This window comes from Phocoena phocoena, chromosome 18, assembly GCF_963924675.1.
Source record: "Phocoena phocoena chromosome 18, mPhoPho1.1, whole genome shotgun sequence".
Lineage (NCBI taxonomy): Eukaryota > Metazoa > Chordata > Mammalia > Artiodactyla > Phocoenidae > Phocoena > Phocoena phocoena.
Window position 1 is genome coordinate 69,641,559 of NC_089236.1, and position 24,477 is coordinate 69,666,035.

General features: G+C 42.5%; 1 protein-coding gene across 1 annotated transcript in view; it reads left to right on the forward strand.

Moving 5' to 3' along the window:
- The first annotated feature begins 373 nt into the window (after positions 1-373).
- The window catches only part of CLYBL (citramalyl-CoA lyase), a 245,040-nt gene continuing 220,936 nt past the window's right edge, over positions 374-24,477 (forward strand). The window contains exon 1 of the mRNA XM_065896069.1: positions 374-469. Coding sequence (XP_065752141.1) covers positions 408-469 — 62 coding nt within the window. The 5' untranslated portion in view covers positions 374-407. The remainder of the gene's footprint in view (positions 470-24,477) is intronic.

The window sequence follows — 24,477 nt, forward strand, 5'->3', positions numbered from 1 at the left end:
TAACCGAGGCACGCACACGGTGAGACTCACAATCTTTGTTAGGTATAGTATTTAAACAAAAACAACAAAGAAATCCCTAGAAAATCTGGCCACGTCTGGCTGGGAAAATGCAAGGTCTCTCAAAACCCGCCCTAAAAACCCAGAAGCACGGGAATGGTTGGATTCAGTCACCCCAAAATCCACCCATTCGGACTCTGCTCTGCCTCGCGTTACAGCCTGGAAGTTCTGACAGCCGGAGGGGGCAGGTGCGCAAGAGCAGGGGGGCGTGGCTTGCGGGGACGGGCGGGGCGTGGAGACAAGGGCTCTGGGCAGGACGTGCTCCGGACGCGGCGGCGTGGGGGCGTGGCGACAGGGGCGGGACGAAGCGGAGATGGACATGGCGGGGGCGGGGCCCGCGCGCAGACAAGATGGCGCTGCGTCTGCTGAGGAGAGCGGCGCGCGGAGCGGCGGCAGCGGCGCTGCCGAGGCTGTGAGTGCAGGTCCCCAGTCCCCCACTACCCGGTCAGGCTCACCGTGGGTCGGTACCCGGCTCAGCGCCGCGCAGGCGCGGCCTCCTCGCCCACTGGCGGGCACTCCCGCCAGCCGGGAGCATCGTTTGCCTCCCGCGCGTGCGGGCTCGACCTCTGCCAAGGTCGCCGACCCCCCGCTAGGGTCGCCCCACACTGTCAGTGCCTCCCTGTGGGAGGGCCCTTACTTGGGCCGGGAAAATGGGTACAAGCGTTGGATCTCTGAGACCCAGAAAACAAAACTAGCGTCCCCACACGTGGAAACCGTGAACGTATGCGTGTTTTATAAAAGGGGGCCTGGAGTCAGCCTCTCAGAGGATGCTGAGAGGCGGCTCGCCTCCACTGTTGTTGGGCACAGCGGTTCCCAAACTGTCCGGTCTCAGGACCCCTTTACAGGCTGAGAAATTATTGAGGACCCCGAAGGGCTTTTGCTTGTATCTGTTGATTTTAATGGTATGAGGAATTAAAAATTTTAAATATTCATTTAAAAATAACAAATCCATTCAAATTTAACGCAAATTGCATCTTTAATGAAAATAACTATTAAAAAAAAGTGGCATGGTTTTATATGTTTGAAAATCTCTTCGGTTTAATTAAGGACCATTGGAGTCTCATATCAGCTGCCTTGGAGGAAGTTTGCCAAGAAATTTCAGGCCCATGCACAGTCTATTTGGAAAAGGGAAGACCTGGCAGACCCTCTCAAAGGGTCTCAGGGCACCCCACCCCCGCCGCCAGGTGTCCTCAGATCACACTTTGAGAACCGCTGGTTGAGACTTGCTTGTTTGCCAACTACATGCACATACGGTATCTCATTCTGTTCGCCGATCACCATGTGAAGAAGCTGGGTGAGTCATTCATAAAGATGAGGAAACTGAGGCTCGGAGAGGCTAAGTGACTCCCAAAGCAGAGAATGGCAGAGTTGGGTTCAGAAACCAAGTCAGTGGCTCCTGGTCTGGAACTTTTTACATCTGCTTGCTCCGTGCTTCCTGACTCACTGGTGTCCCATACCAGGACCCACCTGGTTTTATGCATCCCACCTTCCCATTTCCTACATCTGGGCCTGGTAATGTCTCTGGACACCGGAGCTCACCCCTGGAGCCAGAGGAGCCCCTGAAGGGGTGTATCCAGACCCTTCCAGAAAGTCCTTTCCTGGCCTGTGAAGGGGCCAGCTTCTGTGGCCTCTTCAACAATGGGTCAAATGACCACACCCAGTCACCTACTTCTAAGGCTCTTGGGGCTCAACTCGTAATGCTCGTCATCTCCCTTAGCACATTGGCTCATTTTCAGCACACCTACACACCCCACCAAGGCCATGGCAGCAGGCTTTCATGTAGGGCCCTTCCCAGAGCCTACACCCCAAGTTAAATCCTGTGGGTCCTGGCACCTTCAGAACACGTGGGGATGGGAAAAGTAAATGTGCCCAAGGTCAACTTAGAAAAGTTAGCCTAGACATGCCTTAATTTCTATCCCAGTTGTATTGCACTTCAGCTTCAGGCCAGTGGACTGGCTTCTGTTGGCTTTTTTCTTCTGTTTTTAGGGTATCAGCAACATTGCTTGTTAAGCAAGTGCTGAAACCTCTTCCCGACCCTCCAACATTTGCCTCTCTTGCTGTCCCTGATACTTCCCCGCCTATCCTGTCTCCAGCCTTGCAGCTCTCCATTGCCACTTCTCAGTTTATATAAATACCCTGTCCTCAAGTTGGGGGAACATAACTGCCTACAGGTAGGTGTGCTATTGCTAGGGATGTCTTTTAAATCCTCAAAGAAATATGTGTGAATAGTAACCCATGCATATATACACATCTAGAAATATTTCTGATGTAACCATCTGTATCTATATATATTAAGCTAAACATGAGTTCATACTGTCTCCAGTTCTAATCCATTACCACATGAATCGTTCTAGCCTCTTCACTTGCTTGCTTGTAAATTTTCACTCCCCCAGTGAGAAACCTGGCTCCCACCATGCGCCGTACAGTTACTCAGTTATTCAGTTTCAGCATACACATGTAGCAGTATCTGACTTGTTAGACCATACTCCATGGGAAAAAAGCTTTATCAACTAGAGTGCAGTGCTTAGGTGTAGTTCCTTTCCCTTTAGTCTTGTAGGTTCCACTCTCCACAGTTACTTAGGTTAGCACCTTTTTCTTCTATCCCCCTCAGTGAAGTTGTTTCATATATTCATCATACAGTAAGATTTTCTTTTCCCTTTTCTTGTCTAGTTGCACTAGCTAGTGGTTTTAGTAGCATGTTAAATAGGAGTGATGAGAGGGGGCATTCTTACCTTGTTCCCAATCTTAGGGAAAGCATCCAGTTTCCACTGTTAAGTCTGATGTTAGTTGTAGGTGTTTTGTAGAACATTTTTATTCCCTATTTACTGAGGTTTTTTGTTTGTTTGTTTGTTTTTAACATGAATCAGTGTTGAATTCTGTCAGGTTCTTTTTCTGTAATCAATTGATATGATCATATGATTTTTCTTCTTTAGCCTGTTGATGTGGCGGATACATTAATTGATTTCTGAATATTGGACCAGCCTTGTATACCTGGCATAAATCCCACTTAGTCATGGCATATAATTCTTTTTATACATTGTTGGATTTGATTTGCAAATATTTTTTGAGGGTTTTACATCTGTATTCATGAGCGACATTGGTCTGCACTTTTCCTTTCTTGTAATGTGTTTATTTGGTATTGGTTTCTATATGTCTCATGTCTTTTTTGTTCCTTTGTTCCTTTTCTACTGGTTTCTTTTGCATTAAGTGAATATTTTCTTATGTAATACTTTTTAGTTCTTTAATGATTTTTTTCTACTATTTTTTTTTTAGTGGTTGCTCTAAGGCTTACCATATGCATCTTTTAAAAAAAATTATGGGGCTTCCCTGGTGGCGCAGTGGTTGAGAGTCTGCCTGCTGATGCAGGGGACAAGGGTTCGTGCCCCGGTCCGGGAAGATCCCACATGCTGCGGAGCGGCTGGGCCCGTGAGCCATGGCCGCTGAGACTGCGCGTCCAGAGCCTGTGCTCCTCAGTGGGAGAGGCCACAGCAGTGGGAGGCCCATGTGCCGCAAAAAAACAAACAAACAAAAAAATTATGGTAAAGTATGTATAACATAAACTTTGCCATCTTAACCATTTTGACTGTACAGTTTAGTGGCATTATCATATTCACTATCCCCCTGATTTTTTCGTCACTCCAAACAGAAACTCTGTACCCATTAAGCAATAACTCCTCCTTCCTAGCACCTGGTATTCTCTACTCTACTTTTTGTGTCTCTGAATTTGCCTGTTTTAGGTATTTCATAGAAGTGGAATCATGCAATGTTTGTCCTTTTGTTTCTGGCTTATTTCATTTAGCATAATGTTTTCAAAAGTTTTCCACGGTGTAGCATGTATTAGAACTCCATTCCTTCCTATGGCTGGGTGTTTCATTGTATGTATAACCTGTTACCACATACATCTTAACTTATCAGAATCTACTTTTGATTTATACTAACTTAATTCCAGAAGATGGAGAAATGTTATATCTATATAGTTCTATTCCCTTTTCTTCCTTTTTATGATATTATTGTTATACATATTATATTTATATATGTTACAAATCCAGTGATACTTTGTTGTAGTTATCATTTTTTTAACATTTTTATTGGAGTATAATTGCTTTACATTTTTGTGTTAGTTTCTGCTGTATAACAGAAACAGCTAAAGTGAATCAGCTACATGTATATATATATCCCCATATCCCCTCTCTCTTGTGTCTCCCTCCCAGCCTCCCTATCCCACCCCTCTAGGTGGTTACAAAGCACCGAGCTGGTCTCCCTGTGCTATGTGGCTGCTTCCCACTAGCTGTCTGTTTTACATTTGGTAGTGTATATATGTCAGTGCTACTCTCTCACTTCATCCCAGCTGACCCTTACCCCTCCCCGTGTCCTCAAGTCCATTCCCTACATCTGCGTCTTTTTTCCTGTCCTGTCCCTAGGTTCTTCAGAACCTTTTTTTTTAGATTCCATATATGTGTTAGCATCTGGTATTTTTCTCTTTCTGACTTACTTCACTCTGTATGACAGACTCTAGGTCCATCCACCTCACTACAAATAACTCAATTTCGTTTATTTTTGTGGCTGAGTAATATTCCATTGTATATATGTGCCACATCTTCTTTATCCAGTTATCTGTCGATAGACACTTAGGTTGCATCCATGTCCTGGCTACTGTAAATAGTGCTGCAATGAACATTGTGGTACATGACTCTTCTTTTTTTTACATCTTTATTGGAGTATAATTGCCTTACAATGGTGTGTTAGTTTCTGCTTTATAACAAAGTGAATCAGTTATACATATACATATGTTCCCATATCTCTTGTGTCTCCCTCCCTCCCACCCTCCCTATCCCACCCCTCTAGGTAGTCACAAAGCACCGAGTTGATCTCCCTGTGCTATGTGGCTGCTTCCCACTAGCTATCTGTTTTACATTTGGTAGTGTATATATGTCCGTGCCACTCTCTCACTTTGTCACAGCTTACCCTTCCCTCTCCCCATATTCTCAAGTCCATTCTCTAGTAGGTCTGTGTCTTTATTCCTGTCATACCCCTAGGTTCTTCATGACATTTTTTTCCCTTAGATTCCATATATATGTGTTAGCATACAGTATTTGTCTTTCTCTTTCTGACTTACTTCACTCTGTATGACAGAATCTAGGTCCATCCACCTCACTACAAATAACTCAATTTCGTTTCTTTCTATGGCTAAGTAATATTCCATTGTATATATGTGCCACATGTTCCTTTATCCATTCATCCGATGATGGACACTTAGGTTGTTTCCATCTCCTGGCTATTGTAAATAGAGCTGCAATGAACATTTTTGGTACATGACTCTTTTTGAATTATGGTTTTCTCAGGGTATATACCTAGTAGTGGAATTGCTGGGTCATATGGTAGTTCTATTTTTGGTTTTTTAAGGAACCTCCATACTGTTCTCCATAGTGGCTGTATCAGTTTACATTCCCACCAACAGTGCAAGAGGGTTCCCTTTTCTCTACACCCTCTCTGGCATTTATTGTCAGTAGATTTTTTGATGATGGCCGTTCTGACTGGTGTGAGGTGATACCTCATTGTAGTTTTGATTTGCATTTCTCTAATGATTAGTGATGTTGAGCATTCTTTCATAGGTTTGTTGGCAATCTGTATATCTTCTTTGGAGAAATGTCTATTTAGGTCTTCTGCCCATTTTTGGATTGGGTTGTTTGTTTTTTTGATATTAAGCTGCATGAGCTGCTTGTAAATTTTGGAGATTAATCCTTTGTCAGTTGCTGCATTTGCAAATATTTTCTCGCATTCTGAGGGTTGTCTTTTTGTCTTTTTTTACGATTTCCTTTGCTGTACAAAAGCTTTTAAGTTTCATTAGGTCCCATTTGTTTATTTTTGTTTTTATTTCCCTTTCTCTAGGAGGTGGGTCAAGAAGGATCTTGCTGTGATTTATGTCACAGAGTGTTCTGCCTATGTTTTCCTCTAAGAATTTTATAGTGTCTTACATTTAGGTCTTTAATCCATTTTGAGTTTATTTTTGTGTATGGTGTTAGGGAGTGTTATAATTTCATTCTTTTACATGTAGCTGTCCAGTTTTCCCAGCACCACTTATTGAAGAGGCTTTTCTCCATTGTATACTCTTGCCTCCTTTATCAAAGATAGGTGACTGTATGCGCATGGGTTTATCTCTGGGCTTTCTGTCCTGTTCCATTGATCTATATTTCTGTTTTTGTGCCAGTACCATACTGTCTTGATTACTGAAGCTTTGTAGTATAGTCTAAAGTCAGGGAGCCTGATTCCTCCAGCTCTGTTTTTCTTTCTCAAGATTGCTTTGGCTTGTAGTTATCATTTATATAATTTTATGTCTTTTAAAGAAACTAGGAGAAGGAGATGCAAATACACACACACACAAACACACACTTACTTTATAGTATTTGTTATAGCAACCTTCTTATTTACTGTTCCCGGTTCTTTTCAAATGTTCCTGTGGATTTGAGTTACCATCTGGTGCCATTTCTTTAACCCAGTACATCTTTGCTCCTACCCACCTCTTTTGTGCTGTTATTGGCAAATATATTACGTTTCTAAATGTTATAGGCCTAACAATACAATTATATAATTTTTTTTATATTGTTGCTTTTAAAATTAGACAAGAAGAGAAAGGTACAGAAGTATGCATTTAAACAGTGTTTTATAATTACACAGTTACCTTAACCATTGCTCTTTGTGTATGTGTATGAATTTGAATTATTGTTTGGGATTAATTTCAGCCTGAAGAACTTCCATTAGTATTTCTTATAAGGTGCGTCTGCCATCAACTGCCCTACACATGTGCATAGACTTTTAGGTTCCCAGGAATATGTCAGAGCTTTTCAAACTCTATGGATATCTCATTCTCCAGCTTTTCTGTTTAAGCTTTTTTTTAGCCTGTTGTTTACCCCAACTGTTATCTACTATCTCAGGTAGCTGTGATGTTAAATAATTGCTTCTCATGGTTTTTGAAAAATGACTTCGGGAAAATGCTGTTACCACTGTTCAACTCTGAGTCAGGTCAGGGGGGTCTTCCAGGGAACCACCAGACAGGTCAAGTAGTGGCAGTCCTCTGGGAGTGGAGCTTTGAAAGAGCTCCAACCCTGCCCTGCCCCCTCCAGTGGCTGCCAGGCTGCTGGTTTTCACTGTAGTTTTAGCTGTTGGTTTTCAAGGCTACCACCAAACTGGGGAAAGAGGTGTTGACCCAAAACAAATAGACTGCCAGAAAGTTCTCTAGCAGAAATGGGTTTATTTGGGATCAGCAGAGAATTGCAATTCAGGGTCAGCAACCATGGCAATACATGTTCAACTTCCTGCATGACAAGGGAAGGAGAATGCTTTTATAGAGAAGGAAAGCAAGTTGGGAGGACCGTAGTAAGCAAAGAGTCCATGGCTTTTCATTTATTGAGTCCTTGGCAGGAAAGAAGAGCAGTCTTCTTCTTCCTCTTGGGCTCTGCAGTGGTGCCAGGTCATGAGAGTTCCCCCTTCTAGTTTCCCAACTCTATGTAATTAAGGTTTTTGTTTAATTAATTTTTCATATTTCCACCTTTTGATCAAGATTTTTCTCTGAAAGCATTGCTGATCAAGTCAGGTTTTCTCGTTTCAGCAGCTTTTTGTGCTGCAGTGTCTGGAAGGACCTTTCCGACGTATAGTGTTTCATGTTGTAGGGAAAGTGCACAGATTGGGAACCTATTAAGGTCACATTGCAGTAACAAGGAGGGGCCAGAGGGGGAACTCTCAGGCACTTTTTATCTGAAGTCTATGTGTTAACAAGGTCATAGACATTGGAGATCATCTGAAGTGTTACATCATCAAAGGTTTGGCAACAAACTTTCAAAAGGCCTGGTACAGATTTCTTGGGAAAGCTGTCTGATCAGTTAGCATCTGCTTCAATTCTGGGAAATCTTTACTTTCAGGTCACCAGGTGACATTCGGTTCCAGTCAGAACTAGGTGCTTTCTTGAGGTGTGTCACATGAATACAGGAGTCTGTTTCTTGGGGTTTGGTGGCACAAGGGTTGGTTAACAGTATTTGATAGGGGTCTTTCCAGTGAGATTGAAGAGAGTTCTTCTGGAGGTGTCTTTTCCAATAGATGAAATTTCCAGGTTGCAATGTGTGATGCTTAAGGTCTTCATTTCCTGAAGGCACACTGTGAAAAGATTGCTCTACCAAAACATGGTTACTTTTTTTTGTGTGTGTGTGGTACGCAGGCCTCTCACTGCTGTGGCCTCTCCCGTTGCAGAGCGCAGGCTCCGGACGCACAGCCTCAGGGGCCATGGCTCACGGGCCCAGCCGCTGCATGACATGTGGGATCTTCCCGGACTGGGGCACAAACCCTTGTCCCCTGCATCGGCAGGCGGACTCTCAACCACTGCGCCACCAGGGAAGCCCAAACATGGTTACTTTTAATAGCACCAGTTAGCCTTTGCAATATTGAATTGTCTCTCCTTTTACCAGTTGTGCATCAAAAGAAGCAGGAGCCAAGTGTATTGGGCATCCTGTGACTATTTCAAAGGGTGAGAGTTTATGAGTTCCAAAAGGGATGGATCTGAGTTTTAGAAGGACCAATGGCAATGCTTTTGGCCAAAGTATTTGGAGGGTCTCTACAAATTTTGCCAATTGCGTCTTAATAATGCTGTTAGTCTGTTTAACTAAACTAGAGAATTGAGGGTCGCAAGTACAGTGAAAGTGTTATAAAACCAGACAAGCAGCACATACTTGTGTAAGTGCCTGGCCAGTGAAAATGGATTTCTTAATCACTATGAAGTTTGAGAGGAGTTCCCTGTCTGCAAGGGAAAGCTTCAGTCCAGTGTGTAAACATATAGGTCATGACTAAAACATAGGTCATGACATATTCCACTAGATGGAATAAATTGTATAAAATTCATTTGCCAGACTTCAGATGGTTCATTAAACAGCTTAAAACGTCTGGGAGCAATACTAACAGCTTCCCTGGATTGTACTTTGGACAATGGGACAAGTGAGGTAGGCACTTTTTGTGGCCTTCTTAATGTTTCCCCACGAATATTGATTCATGAAGGCTGTCGTTTTGTCAGTAGGCCAATGGTTTAATGAATGTATGGTGGTGAAGAGTGGGAATTTTAGTGTCTCTGGTAGGACTGGGTTGTTGTTTGGTCCAAACCTGAGCTTTCTCTTTTTATCAAAACAACAATTATGAAATTTCCAATTTTGTTTTTCCTTTTCTGAGGCCAATTGTTGGGCTTCTCTAGCCAGTTTTTCTAAATTATCATCTGGTGAAATATCCCTTTGGATCATGACAGAAGTTTGGATGCTGGTGGTCCTTTTAAAGGCAGCATTCCTTGCAGAATTATCAGCAAAATGATTTACCCTAGCTTCCAGAGAATCAAGCTTAGAATGTCCCAGAACCTTAATAATAGCTAAAGCATGTGGTAAGAGTATTGTATTCAATAATTCTTGAACATAGGGGCCATTTAAATTTTTACTTCCAATGGAAATAAGCCACGTTGCTTCCACAACATTCCAAAATCACGAGTGACTCCAAAAAGCATATCTACTATCAGTTTAAATATTGGCAGTTTTATCCTTGGCTAAATCACAAGCACGTGTAAGGGAATATAAGTCAGCCTGTTGGGCCAAAGTAGCCGTAAAGATGCTACCTCAACAACATCAAAAGGAGTAGTAATGGCATACCCAGCACAATATTTGCCATCATCACCTTTAAGAAAAAGAAGCATCAGTGAACCATGAGAAGTCAGTGTTACCCAATGAAATTTCCTGTAGATCATTGTGAGGAGTCAGGAGGTGGTCCGTCAGAGTTAAGCAGGGGTGAGGAACTCTTTCTGTGGCGGAGGGGAGAAGAGTAGTTGAGTTAAGGCTATTACAGTGTAAAAGAGTTATGTGAGGGGCAGGTAATGAGAGGACTTCAGAGGAGGTGAGATGTCTGGCTGAGAAATGTTGAGTATGGTGGGAATTCAGGAGAGCTTCTACTGCATGAGGTACAAAAATGGTTAAAGAGGATCCCATAACAATTTTCTTGGTGGTCTTAAGCAAGAGGGCAGTGGCTGTAATGGCTCTCTCTAAGGCAAGGGGAGTATCCCTGTGCCACAGGGTCCAGTTGCTGGCTATTATACTTTGTGTGTCAATGGTGGTCCCCATGTTTTTGGGTGAGTACACCAAGGGTGTTCCCTTCCTTTTCATATACAAACAAAGAAAAGGGGAATCTATAATGGGTGTGCCCAAGGGCAGGTGGGTTCATCATACTCTCCTTTAAGGCCTTGAAGTCTGTGTCATTTAGTTCATCCCATAAAAATGGGTCAGGGTTCTTATTGTTTAATAAAACATATAGAGGTTTGGCCATAAGAGAGAAATTTGGAATCCCAATTTCGGCAGTAACTAACTAGCCTGAGAAAACCTCGCAGTTGGCACTTAGTTTTGGGTTTGGGGAAACTTAAGATACCATAACGTCTATCTGGATCTAGGTTTAACCCTTGTTCTGATATCAGATACTCTAAACATCGAAACTGGGTTTGGGCAAACTGCAGTTTGACAGTAGTCATCAAAGTGACCTACCAGGTGAATTAAATGACCCTTTGACATCTTTTATTTGTTCCATTTCTCACGGTACTAGAGCGGTTTCTGGAAATGCTGATTGTCCCCATTGAATCAGCTACCACTTCCCTTATGGGCAAAATCTCCAACAGATGTTGGCAAAATTCACAGTGTACCTCCCATCAGAATTCAAATAGACCCCTCAAAATCTCTTCCAGAAAGGTTGGTTAGAGGGCCAGAGTTGCCTAAAGCACTTAAATTTTTAACAGTCTCTTAGCTTTTTACAATAACAGCAGAAAACAGGAGGGTTTTCATTTTCTCTGGGAGCCTTCATTTGCTAGAGCTGAAGATTAAGAATTTTGGTGGTCTTCCTTGGAGGTTACCCATCTAGAGTAGGAAAGATCTGTTTTGCCAGATTAACTAAGTCTGGAATGGACACAGTTTCCTATTCTAACCTGGTCCTTTTTACTTAAAGGGAAAGGTCCCAGTTCAGCCCATTAATAAACATGGAGTTAAAAGCTACCTGGGTGGAATCAACCTCTGAAGGAAGACCAGAATTTTCTTTAAAAACAATCTGAAGTTGATTTTAATAATCATGAACAGGTTCTCAGATTTTTGTGTGCAAGCCTGAATTTTGTTCCAATGAACAGGCTTTGGAAAAGCCCTAGGGGTTGCTTGATGAAGTCATCTCGTGATTGCCTGAGCCTGATTGTATAAGAAGTTAGTGGGCTGGTCTCCCAGTTGTAATTCTAGAGACCTTTCAGGACTTTTCCAGTTAGTGGTTTTCATCCAAAGCTGAGCCTGGCCTTTATCAACAAGCATATGAACCAGCCAATATAAGTCAGGAAAAAACAGGTTGATAAGTTTGAATGACTATATTAAATTCTTCAGCAAACCTGTGAGGATCTTCGGTTACTTTAGGAGAATCTTTGACGATGGCTCGCAGTTCACCTTTAGCCCAGGGAGAATAAGAAATTAAGGATTTAGCCTCTGGACCCTCAGAAGACTTAATTTTAAAAGGATAGGTTCTGACAAGTTCAGAGGAAAAGGGAGTAGGGAGAGTTTCAGAGAAAAGGGGAAGTTTGGCAAGAGAATTAGTATGGGAGGATTGAGGGTATAGAGGAGGCTAGGTCCTGTAGAAGAGAAGGAGGAAGATGGCATCGGAGGTGGAGTCTGAGACAAAGAAGCCCAGGAAGAAGAGCCTGAGACTTAAGCAGCCATTTTATCTTTGTTTAATCCTTTGCCTCAGTTAGTCTTAAAACCTAATTTTACAGAGAGGCAATTTTAGATTCCTGATATCATTGGAAAGCCTCAAAATACCAATCGAAATAAGCATTCCACTCAGTTCTGGAAAACTGTGAACTATTGTAGTCCAATTTGGTTTTAAGGAAATTAAGTTTGAGGATTTCAAAACTTCCTCCTAATGGCTACTGATATTCTAAATTGCCTTTGATCAGGTTGGTAATGTTTTTTCCATAAATGTTTTTGCCAGGAGTTTTCATTGTGGAAAAAATTTTAAACTACAAATTCAATTTCTTTAATAGATAAAAGGCTACTCAGGTTATCTGATTCTTCTTGAGTGAGCATTGGTAGTTTGTGTCTTTCAAAGAGTTTGTCCAGGGCTTCCCTGGTGACGCAGTGGTTGAGAGTCCGCCTGCCGATGCAGGGGACACGGGTTCATGCCCCGGTCCGGGAAGATCGCACATGCTGCGGAGCGGCTAGGCCCGTGAGCCATGGCTGCTGAGCCTGTGCGTCCGGAGCCTGTGCTCCGCAACGGGAGAGGCCACAACGATGAGAGGCCCGCGTACCGCAAAAAAAAAAACCAAAAAAACAAAAAAAGAGTTTGTCCATTTCGTCTAAGTGGTCAAATTCATGGGCATAGAGTTGATTGTCCCTTATCCTTTTTCTTAGAGCTTTATAGAGGTATAATTTACACACCATAAAATTCATCCTTTGTGTTAATTAAATAATCATTAGTAAATTTGTAGAGTTGTGCAACCCATCACCACGATCTAGTTTTAGATCACCCCCAAATTTCTGCCATCCCCCAAATTCTCTCGAGCCCATTTGCAATTAACCCTCACTCCCACCTTCTGCCCTATCATCCTTTTAATGTTCATATTGTCAGTAGTGACTTGCTTTCTTTCCTTGGTATTTGTAATTCTTTTGTCTCTCCTTTTTACTTGGTCAGTCTGGCTAGAGTTTTATCAGTTTATTGATCTTCTTGAACTATCTTTTGGTTTTATAGATTTTTCCTATTTTTTTCTGTTTTCTATTTCATTGATTTCTGTTCTTATCTTTATTATTTCCTATCTTCAACTTACTTTGGGTTTAATTTGACCTTCTAATGCCATCCAAATGGAGGATGGAAATGGGAGAAGAAGGGTACAGAGGGGAGAAATTGTAGGGCAGAGAAGAATGAAAGCAGTGAGAGAGAAGGGGAAGAAATCTTTATAGAAAGAATGCTAAAGAGGAGTCGGGTTAAAAAGAACTGAGAAATTTTAGAATGATCATTTTGAAAAGAACTCAGAATAAGAATATATGTACTTTGTCACTTGAATTGGTATTAAAAGGTCAATGTGAAGTGTTAGGTATTTTAAAATGTTTGTTGACATCTTTAGAAATAGGCTTGAGTTGCGCAAATGCATGGTGAGAAGCTAAATGGGATGCTGTAAACAAAAATGATGTTTTTGGTTATGAGGCAGAAAGTAACTTTAAGTAGTCTGGGGAGGTAGGGGGACCAACTGTCTCAACTTGCCCAGGACTGTCCTGGTTTTAGCACTGAAGGTCCCACATTCCTGGAAGCCCCTCTGTTCCAGGCAAGCCAGGATGGTTGTTTGCCCTAGAGATAGAGAAATGAACGGCTGAAGAATGGAGTAAAGATGATCTAAGATGGTAGACCAGAAATTCAGGAATTGGAGCTACAGCCTTCTAGAATGGCCTCCTAAAAGAATGGGATGGGAGAGAGTATTCAGAATGCTTTCACGGAGAACGAAGGGCCTCTGCTAGGAGCAGGGCTGAAGAGAAGAGAAAGACAGAGGAGACTCTGAGGAAATAGGAAATACCATAAAGCGGTATATAGACCAGGAGTAGCCTGGAGGCAGGGGACATGCCTGTGGGCTGGACGGAGGAGTTGGTGGGAAATGAGGTAAAACTGAGCTAAAACTAGTGGGCAGTAGCCAAGCTGGTGAGCAAGAACTATAAGTGGTAGCTAGGCCTGAACTGGAAGATGCAAATGCATGTGGGTGGTGCCTCCTGGAGAAGATGTAGCTGTAGGGAAATTCGCAGCAAGGGGCTGTGTGCCAGCAAGGCTGTGCCAAGCCTGTGGAACAGCATAAATTTCGCTTGTGGATCCATACCAGCTGTGGAGGGCTTCTACTCCCATTGTACCATTGCTCTGTTAGAGAGTTTCGCTATGCACTAGAATCATCTGTGTGGTCACAGGCTGGTAGGAAGGACATTGGGTAGCCCCAGGGAGAGACCGAGGGTGGGGAGGAAAGGCTGGGACCCAAAGATGAACTGAAAAACCTTTACCTGCTGCTCCCCGGGGCCCATGGATCCAGAAGGGAGTTGAGGACAGTTTCATCACATGTGCTTTTCTCTGTTCTACTCTGAATAACTGTAGCCACCGAAGTCTCTGTCCTCTCAGGGAACTCTCCTGAGTGCCCCTGCTCTGCAGAATGTTTGAGTGGCATAAGCACTTCATTCTTCTAGAAATACTCCATAGTGGTGCATTGGGGATGGGGTATTCTCTGAAATTACATTTGAGGTTAAAAGGTGACACATATGCTTGGTTGTTTAAGGCTGGTGGAGGACATCATACGTGGTCAATGAGGTAGCATCCAGAGTGGCTGACACCACTCAGCATTGGCACTTCCCTGAAGTGGTTATTTTCTCCAGTGATGGCTTTGCAACAGCCAAGTTTTGATTGATGTAATTTCTGAAAACAGCCTTTGGTCACAGTTTCCTTAACTAAATGTTACAGTGGCCGCTCTGTAGGAGCTGCCATTTTATGCATGACTCCCTGTGGGGAAGTCTGCAGGTGCATGTGGCTAAGATTTTAGGAAGACAGGGAGAAGAAAGCTGGGCTCCTTGGGGAGTGGTTATTGGTAGGTTTGATGAATATTCGTAAGATTGGAAGAGTTGTTAATTGTAAAAAACAATATGCTTTCTTGCCTCTGAGTGCAACTGGGTTGTGTTCTGTTGTCACATGTTTCTTATTTATTCCCCTATGCATTGCTCATGATCTTGACAGGTTAAGTTTAGAACTTCATTAATCAATAAAGAAAATTTCAAGGAAATAGTATTTGTGTTTTCCTATAGGTCACTTGGGTATGAATTTAAAGCAATTATAATTCATAAAGGTTTAATTTATTTCATGTTGTTACTTGAATATACTTTTCAGTTAAATAACTCATTTGAATGATGTAGACAATCAGTGGGCCCCAGAATTGAGATTCCTTCCTTCCTTCTTTTCTTCCTTCCTTCTTCTTTCCTTCCTTCCTTCTTTCCCTCCTTTGTCTCATTTTCTCCTTCCTTCCTCCCTCCTTTCCTTCCTTCTCCAACTATAAGCCAGACTTAAGATGGCTTTTTATTTAGTTGCTTTGATTTTATGTTTTGGTTAAATTTTAGGATGTTAACCTAATCTCTGAGCATTGATGTTCTGATGTTCACTATTGTTCCTCAGCTATCACGTGTATATTTGTTTGTATATAACCACAGTTGTTTATTGGGCTTATTTCCAAGTTATTTTTTTTTCCCCTTGGGAAATGCAGAGATAACTGTCCCTGTATCCAGATCTCTGTGGCTACCCTTACTTAAGTCCTTGGAGGTAGTTTTCTATATGTGAACTTGCTGGGTCAAAGAGTACGGACATTTTAAGCCTTTTGATGCTTGTTGTCAAATTGCCCTCCAGAAATGGTGATAGATACCTGGATGGCAGTATACCTTTTAGAGGCTTACTTACCTATTTTCCTTGGCGTCAGCAGGCCCATGCACAGTAAAATAAGCACAGACTATCTTATCTTGCTGGTCACACAGCTGGCGGTGCCAGGCCTAGAAAGAACCCCATCTCCTGGCTGTCAGCCACTAGCAGCTTTTCACTATGTGGCCTCAGCTGTCATACGGACCCAGCCTACAGGTGTTTTCTGTAAACAGCCATGTAATTTTACTTCTACAAGTTCTCTTCAAAACTATGCCGCATGTAACATCTTCCTCCTAGGCTATGAGATTGACAAAAGTGCCTGATTTCATAATAAAGGAATCAAAGCCAATTTCCATGAGAAAGTAAGGATTCCATTTTAATAGTATGCTTGGTATGGGCAAGTCTGTCTGAACTGTTTCCTCATGCTGTATTCTTTCTTTTTTTCAATATTTATTTATTTGGTTGCGTGGGGTCTTAGTTGTGGCAGGTGGGCTCCTTATTTGTGGTTCTTGGGCTTCTTAATTGTGGCATGTGAACTCTTAGTTGTGGCGTGCATGTGAGATCTAGTTCCCTGACCAGGGATCGAACCTAGGCCCCTTGCATTGGGAGCGTGGAGTCTTATCCACTGTGCCACCAGGGAAGTCCCCCATGCTGTATTCTGACTGAGAAGGCAGAGTGACCAAAGTGCTATGTAAGTATTTGCAGGACACTTTTCAAATAGTAATACTCAGAACCCCAGAATACTGAAAAAATTTAAAGACAGCACTTTGTACTTTATTGTCCTCCTTGCCACCCCCAGTAAAATTAGGGTTACAATTTAGTGGTAGACTGTGTTTGCCTTTGAGTTCAAAGTTCTACACTGCTAAAAATCTGGGACAGAGATTCAAGCCCTGGTCTGGGAAGATCCCACATGCCGCGGAGCACCTAAGCCCATGTGCCACAACTACTGAAGCCCCCACGCCTAGAGCCCATGCTCCACAGCAAGAGAAGCCACCGCAGTGAGAAGCCTGTGCACTGCAACGAAGAGTATCCCCCGCTCGACGCAACTAGAGAAAGCCCGTGCACAGCAACCAAGACCCAACGCAGCCAAAGATAAATAAATAAAATAAATATTTTTTTAAAAATTGTATATTTAAAAAATATGAACCTTTTTAAAATTTATATGGTCATTTAAAAACATCATTGCATGCATATGTATACGTTGTACCACTTTACAAGTAGTGTAGGCTTATTTTAAAGCACTTACACTTGACTTGTCTTCTTACTTAATCTCACAGTATTCTTTGTGAGAAGGATGATATACCCACTTTACTTTTCGGCCAAATACCAAAATTTGGGGGGGGGAAGGAATCCGTGCCACATTAAAAGGATCATACACCATGATCAAGTGGGATTTATCCCAAGAATGCAAGGATTCTTCAATATACGCAAATCAATGTGATACACCATATTAACAAATTGAAGGAGAAAAACCATATGATCATCTCAATAGATGCAGAAAAAGATTTCAGCAAAATTCAACACCCATTTATTATAAAAACTGTACAGAAAGTAGGCATAGAGGGAACTTACCTCAACATAATAAAGGCCATATATGACAAACCCACAGCCAACATCATTCTCAATGGTGCAAAACTGGAACCATTTCCACTAAGATCAGGAACAAGACAAGGTTGCCCACTCTCACCACTGTTATTCAACATAGTTTTGGAATTTTTAGCCACAGCAGTCAGAGAAGAAAAAGACATAAAAGGGATCCAAATCGGAAAAGAAGTAAAGCTGTCACTGTTTGCAGATGACATGATACTCTACATAGAGAATCCTAAAGATGCCACCAGAAAACTACTAGAGCTAATCAATGAATTTGGTAAAGTAGCAGAATACAAAATTAATGCACAGAAATCTCTTGCATTCCTATACACTAATGATGAAAAATCTGAAAGAGAAATTAAGGAAACACTCCCATTTACCATTGCAACAAAAAGAATAAAATACTTAGGAATAAACCTACCTAAGGAGACAAAAGATCTGTATGCAGAAAACTATAAGACACTAATGAAAGAAATTAAAGATGATAGAAACAGATGGAGAGATATACCATGTTCTTGAATTGGAAGAATCAACATTGTGAAAATGACTATACTACCCAAAGCAGTCTACAGATTCAGTGCAATCCCTATCAAACTACCAATGGCATTTTTCACAGAACTAGAACAAAAAATTTCACAATTTGTATGGAAACACAAAAGACCCCAAATAGCCAAAGCAATCTTGAAAAAGAAAAATGAAGCTGGAGGAATCAGGCTTCCGGACTTCAGACTATACTAACAAAGCTACAGTCATCAAGACAGTATGGTACTGGCACAAAAACAGAAAGATAGATCAATGGAACAGGATAGAAAGCCCAGAGATAAACCCACGCACATATGGTCACCTTATTTTTGATAAAGGAGGCAAGAATATACAATGGAGAAAAGACAGCCTTTTCAATAAGTGGTACTGGGAAAACTGGACAGCTACATGTAAAAGAATGAAATTAGAACACTCCCTAACACCATACACAAAAATAAACTCAAAATGGATTAAAGACCTAAATGTAAGACACTATAAAACTCTTAGAGGAGAGACGTCCCTGGTGGCGCAGTGGTTAAGAATCCGCCTGCCAATACAGGGGATGCGGGTTCGAGCCCTGGTCTGGGAAGATCCCACATGCCACGGAGCAGCTAAGCCCGTGCACCACAACTGCTGAGCCTACACTCTAGAGCCCGCAAGCCACAACTGCTGAGCCCGTGTGCCACAACTACTGAAGCCTGTGTGCCTGGAGCCCATGCTGTGCAACAAGAGAAGCCACCGCAGTGAGAAGCCTGCTCACCGCAACAAAGAGTAGCCCCCGGTTGCCGCAACTAGAGGAAGCCCACGTGCAGCAAAAAAGACCCAACACAGCCAAATAAATAAATAAATTAAAAAAAAACCTTAGAGGAAAACATAGGCAGAACACTCTGTGACACCTCACAGCAGATCCTTTTTGACCCATCTCCTAGAGAAATGCAAATAAAAACAAAAATAAACAAATGGGACCTAATGAAACTTAAAAGCTTTTGCACAGCAAAGGAAACCATAAACAAGACGAAACGACAACCCTCAGAATGCGAGAAAATATTTGCAAATGAAGCAACTGACAAAGGATTAATCTCCAGAATTTACAAGCAGCTCATGCAGCTCAATATCAAAAAAACAAACAACCCAATCCAAAAATGGGCAGAAGACCTAAATAGACATTTCTCCAAAGACATACACATAGCCAAAAAATGCATGTAAAGATGCTCAACATCACTAATCATTAGAGAAATGCAAATCAAAACTACAGTGAGGTATCACCTCACACCAGTCAGAACAGCCATCATCAAAAAAGTCTACTGACAGTAAATGCCAGAGAGGGTGTGGAGAAAGGGGAACCCTCTTGCACTGTGGTGGGAATGTAAATTGATACAGCCACTATGGAGAACAGTATGGAGGTTCCTTAAAAAACTAAAAATAGAGCTACCATATGACCCAGCAATCCCACTACTGGGCATATACCCTGAGAAAACCATAATTCAAAAAGAGTCATGTACCACAGTGTTCATTGCAGCACTATTTACAGTAGCCAGGACATGGAAGCTACCTAAGTGTCCATCAACAGATGAATAGATAAAGAAGATGTGGCACATATATACAATGGAATATTACTTAGCCATAAAAAGAAACTAAATTGAGGGGCTTCCCTGGTGGTGCAGTGGTTGAGAGTCCACCTGCCGATGCAGAGGACGCGGGTTCGTGCCCCGGTCCGGGAAGATCCCACATGCCGCGGAGCGGCTGGGCCCGTGAGCCATGGCCGCTGAGCCTGCACGTCCGGAGCCTGTGCTCCACAACGGGAGAGGCCACAACAGTGAGAGGCCCGCGTACCGCAAAAAAAAAAAAAGGAAACGAAATTGAGTTATTTGTAGTGAGGTGGTTGGACCTAGAGTCTGTCATACAGAGTGAAGTAAGTCAGAAAGCGAAAAACAAATACCATATTCTAACACATATATATGGACTCTAAAAAAAAAAAAAAAGGTTCTGAAGAACCTAGGGGCAGGACAGGAATAAAGACACAGACGTAGAGAATGGACTTGAGGACATGGGGAGGGGGAAGGGTAAGCTAGGACAAAGTGATAGGGTGGCGTGGACATATATACACTACCAAATGTAAAATAGATAGCTAATGGGAAGCAGCCGCATAGCACAGGGAGATCAGCTCGGTGCTTTGTGACCACCCAGAGGGGTGGGATAAGGAAGGTGGGAGGGAGACGCAAGAGGGAGGGATTATGGGGATATATGTATACATATAGCTGATTCACTTTGTTATAAAGCAGAAACTAACACACCACTGTAAAGCAGTAATACTCCAATAAAGATGTTTAAAAAAAAAAAAAAATCCATGCCAGATATTGTTTTCATACAGAAACACTGGAGGGCGCTCTAGCAATGGAAGATGTAAATTATCTCCTTAGAGGCATGCATCTTAGTAAAAGACAGGAGAATTGGTTTTCCTGTTTGTTTTAACACAAATGAAAGACAGTTAGATGTGAGGGCATATTTCTATACTGACCTATAAATGTTCGCTTGGACAGTTTATGAGACATTTAAGAAGTAGCTCTGTGCTCTGGGCCTCATTATTACCCTTCCCTCCTCTAGCCCCTTCCAGGTATACCGGCCTCCTGCTCACGGTTGTGTTCTCAGCCTGCAGCACTCTGTCCCTTTACGCCTATGCTCAAATGTCACCCATCGGAGAGGTCTTTCCTGACCACCCTGTACAACAAAGCACACACACCCTTAACACACTACACTCGCTCCACCTCACTTTGCCTAATGTTTTTTTCCATTGCACTCATTTCCACCTGCCGTATTGTATGTTTATCTATTTATTGGTTGTCTGCACCCCATCCCCAACCCCCATATTCATGAGAACACGGACTTGGTCTCTTTATCCCATTGCTGTATACCTTGGCCATGAAGCAGTGCCTGGCATGCAATAAGTGTCCAATATAGATTTGCTGAATGAAAGATACTGTATCTGGAGATTAGTGCCTTTTTTATTATCATAAAGTATACATAAATTTACCATTTTAACCACTTTTAAGTGTACAGTTCAGTGGCATTAAGTACATTTACCTTTTTTTACAACTGTCACCACCATCCATCGCCAGAACCTTTTCCTCATCCCAGACTGAAACCCTGTACCCATTACACAGTAATTCCCCATTCCCCTACCTCCAGTCCCCAGTAACCACTATTCTCCTTTCTGTCTTTATGAATGGCTATTCTGTATTTTCATAGAAGTGGAATCAGGCAATATTTGTCTTTTGTCTGGCTTATTTCACTTAGCATAATGTCCTCAAGGTTCACCCATATTGTAGGAAATCAGAATTTCCTTCCTTTTTAAGGCTGGGTAATATTATATGTGTATACCACATTTTGTTTACTCATCAATCAGTGGATCTTTGGGTTGTTGCCACCCTTTGGCTATTGTAGTGCATGTTTTATATAGAGCACAGAAACATGATGTTAAGGTTTTGAGTCTAAGGTGGATTTCTTTGAAACAATGATAACATCTTTAAATTATACTAGTGAGTCACAGTTCACCCGTGGGTGATTTCTGCCTTCACGAAATACTTTTAGTTCAGATTAAAGTAGAAACTTATTCAAGCTCCTAAAAATCAGAGTTGGTTTAACTCTGATTTTTAATAATAGCACCCTTATTGGTGCTATTCAGGTTTTTTTTTTTTTACAAATGTCAAAAAATAAAAAACAGTTCACAAGATCAAATTACTAACTCTCTTCTCTGAGCAGGAAGATCCTGGATAGATACTCTGGGGTTCCAGTCCAGTGCTGACGCTGCAGTTAGCCCTTGACCTTGTTCAAGGCCCTTGTCTAAACTGAGCCTTTTTCTCATAATTAAAACAAGGAGGGTGGACTAGATGCCTCCTGCCCACTGACATTCCATAATCTAGGAAAGAATTATTGACCTAAAGCAAGAGGACTTTGGAGAATTCAGAAATATAAAATATATAGCTTTTTGAGCTTTGGCTTATTTTGGTCCATTTCAGCTCAATTTTTTGACTTCAGAGATTGAAGATAATAAAAGCTTTGCTTCCCCCAAATTTATGGGCACAGCCTGCATCCAATTGATTTACACTCCTCCCTCCTGCCATCTTGGGAGATTTTTGTTCATGTGTTATTCATCCTCATCCTTTAGATCCTCAGGTCACCGTGTCTTCACCGTTTCTCTCTCTCTGCAGTAGGGACCTCTGCCAGGTGCTCTGTTCAGGCCCTCAGTCAAGTGGCTGCTGACTGCCGCAGTACAGAAGGGCTGTGATTCTGGAGTAATTGGGGTATAGTGGGAATACAGAACCTAGAAGAACTCAGGAGTAAGAAGAAGTGCATGTCCTAAGTTAGTGTTATCTGCAAGAATGACTCGTAAAAGTAGAAACGTGATTTTTGCTTGTATGCTATCTGCTTCCCGTTTCCTCCTGCCCTCCTGGAACCCTCAGGCTGCCCCACAAACGCCCCAGTGCTTGAAGCACAGTGTTCTTAGGTCCCATGGTCAGCCGTTCACCTAGTGATGCCCAGAGACTGAGAAAACCAGGATGTGCAAATGTCATGTGTGTAGCCCCACCCAAATGTTGTATGTTTGAATGAATGCCTTCTGCAAATGCCTCACCTGTAAAGGATTTGGCCCGTAAAGAGAATTTCTCCTCTACCAGGGAAGCAAATGTGGACATCAGAGAGGCTTGTGGTGCCCCTCCCACCCCCCATCCTCTAGTCGAAGGTCCAGGCTGTGAGTTTGGGTCGTCAGTCTCTCCCTGTGCTACACAGTCTGGGATTTACCAGGGGTCTGGTGACATGCCTGAGACTGGGGAGAAGCCTTGCCCTTAGGAACCCCTGATCTCACACTCACACTCATGCACCCCCTTCTTACTTAGCTTCCTAAAGCTGGCCTCCAATCCTGTTGCCCACCCTCATACACAGCATAAATTCCCTGATATCTTCCAACTGTCTGCTGCGTGAGGTCTGGACCCCTTAGTGTGGCAGCACAGGCCACCTCATCCATCACCCACTTTTCCAGTGTTTCTCCCAGCACTACTCACCTTGTGGCATTTAGCCAGAATGCTCATCCTTCTTCACACCCCTCCATCCCTCTCCCCTCTCTGATTTGCTCACACCCTTCCTCACGCTTCTCACCTCAGGGCCCGTTACAAATGCCACTTCCTCCTAGAAGTCATCCTTCCCCAGACTTCTCAGACAACAGCCATCTGCCCCTTCCCTCTGAAGCCCAACCCCTTCTGATGGCTCTTTCCACCTTTTCCCTTCATTAAGGTTATCTAGGATCAAACTCCTAGTTGTATTTGATGCTCTCATCTCCCTTTCCTACCCATAGCACATCTGTTGCCAGGTCTGTTGATTCTCTCCTTCAGTTGTCAACTCTTCCCCACTCTATTAGTTTCCTATTGCTGCCGTAACAGATTACTACAAACCTAGTGGCTTAAAACAACACAGATTTATTATTTTACACTTCTGGAAGTCAGAAGTCTGAAATGGGTCTCAGTGGGCTGAAACCAAGGTGTCAGCAGAGCTGCATTCCTTTCTGGAGGCATGAGGGGAGAATCCGTTTCCTTTTCCGGCTTCTAAAAGTTGCCATATTCTTTGGCTCATGGCCCCTTCCTCCATCTTCAGAGCTAGCAACAATGGGTCAAATTCTTCTCATGCTGCCCTCTCTCTGGTTTTCTCACTTCTGCCTCCTTCTCCCACTTATAAGGATGCTTGTGTTCATATTGAGCCTACCTGGATGATCCAGGCTAATCTCAATCTCAAGGTCAGCTGATTGGCAACCTTAATTCCACCTTGCCATGTAACCTACCATATTCCCAGGTTCCAGGGGATAGGCCATGGATGTCTTTGGGGGCATTATTCTGCTTACCACACCCACTCTCCTAGCTTCAGGTTTGAGCTCTCAGAGTAGCTGTCTGATTAGCTGCCTGCCTCACCTCCCTCATCACCTCCCATGTTACATGCCACCTGCATAGATATTAGGATGTATATTCTGTTATCAAGACTTGTTGGGTCTGCCTCCAAAAATATTTCGTGGTTCTGTCCCTTTCTCTTTGTCTCCAGTGCCACCATCCTAGTGGTCATCTCTCATCTGGACCACTGTGAGGGGGTCTTTTACATCCACTTACACCCCTCCAACCCATTTTTAAAAATTGAGGTAAAACATAATATAAAATTAACCATTTTAAAGTGTACAATTTAGTACATTTACAATGTTGTACAGCTATAACCTCTGTTTAGTTTTCATCACCCCGAGGAAAACCCTGTACCTGTTAGTAGTCACTCCCTGTTCCCACTCCTCCCAGCCCCTGGCAACCACTAGTCTGTTTTCTACGTATTCTGGATATTTCATATAAATGAAGTTATGCAGTATATGGCCTTTTGTGACTGGCTTCTTTCACCTAGCACAATGTTTTCAAGATTCATCCATGTTGTAACATGTACCTGTATTCCGTTCCCCTTTATGACTGGATAGTATTCCATTGTAGGTATATACTTTATTCTGTTTATCCGTTCATCAGTAGATGGACATTTCGGTTGTTTTTACCTTTTGACAACTGTGAGTGGTGCTGTTGTGAACATTCATGCAGAAGTATTTGAGTACTTGTTTTCAATTCTTTTGGGGGTGGAGTATACCTAAGAATATAATTGCTGGGTCATATGGTAAATCTATGTTTAACTTTTTGAGCAACCACCAAACTTTTCCGCAGTGCCTGCACCAATTCCACTGGCAGTGCACAAGGGTTCCAATTTCTTTGCATCCTTGTCAACACTTGTTATTTTCCATTGTTTTCATTGTCACCATCCTAGTGGGTGTGAAGTGGTGTCTCATAGTTT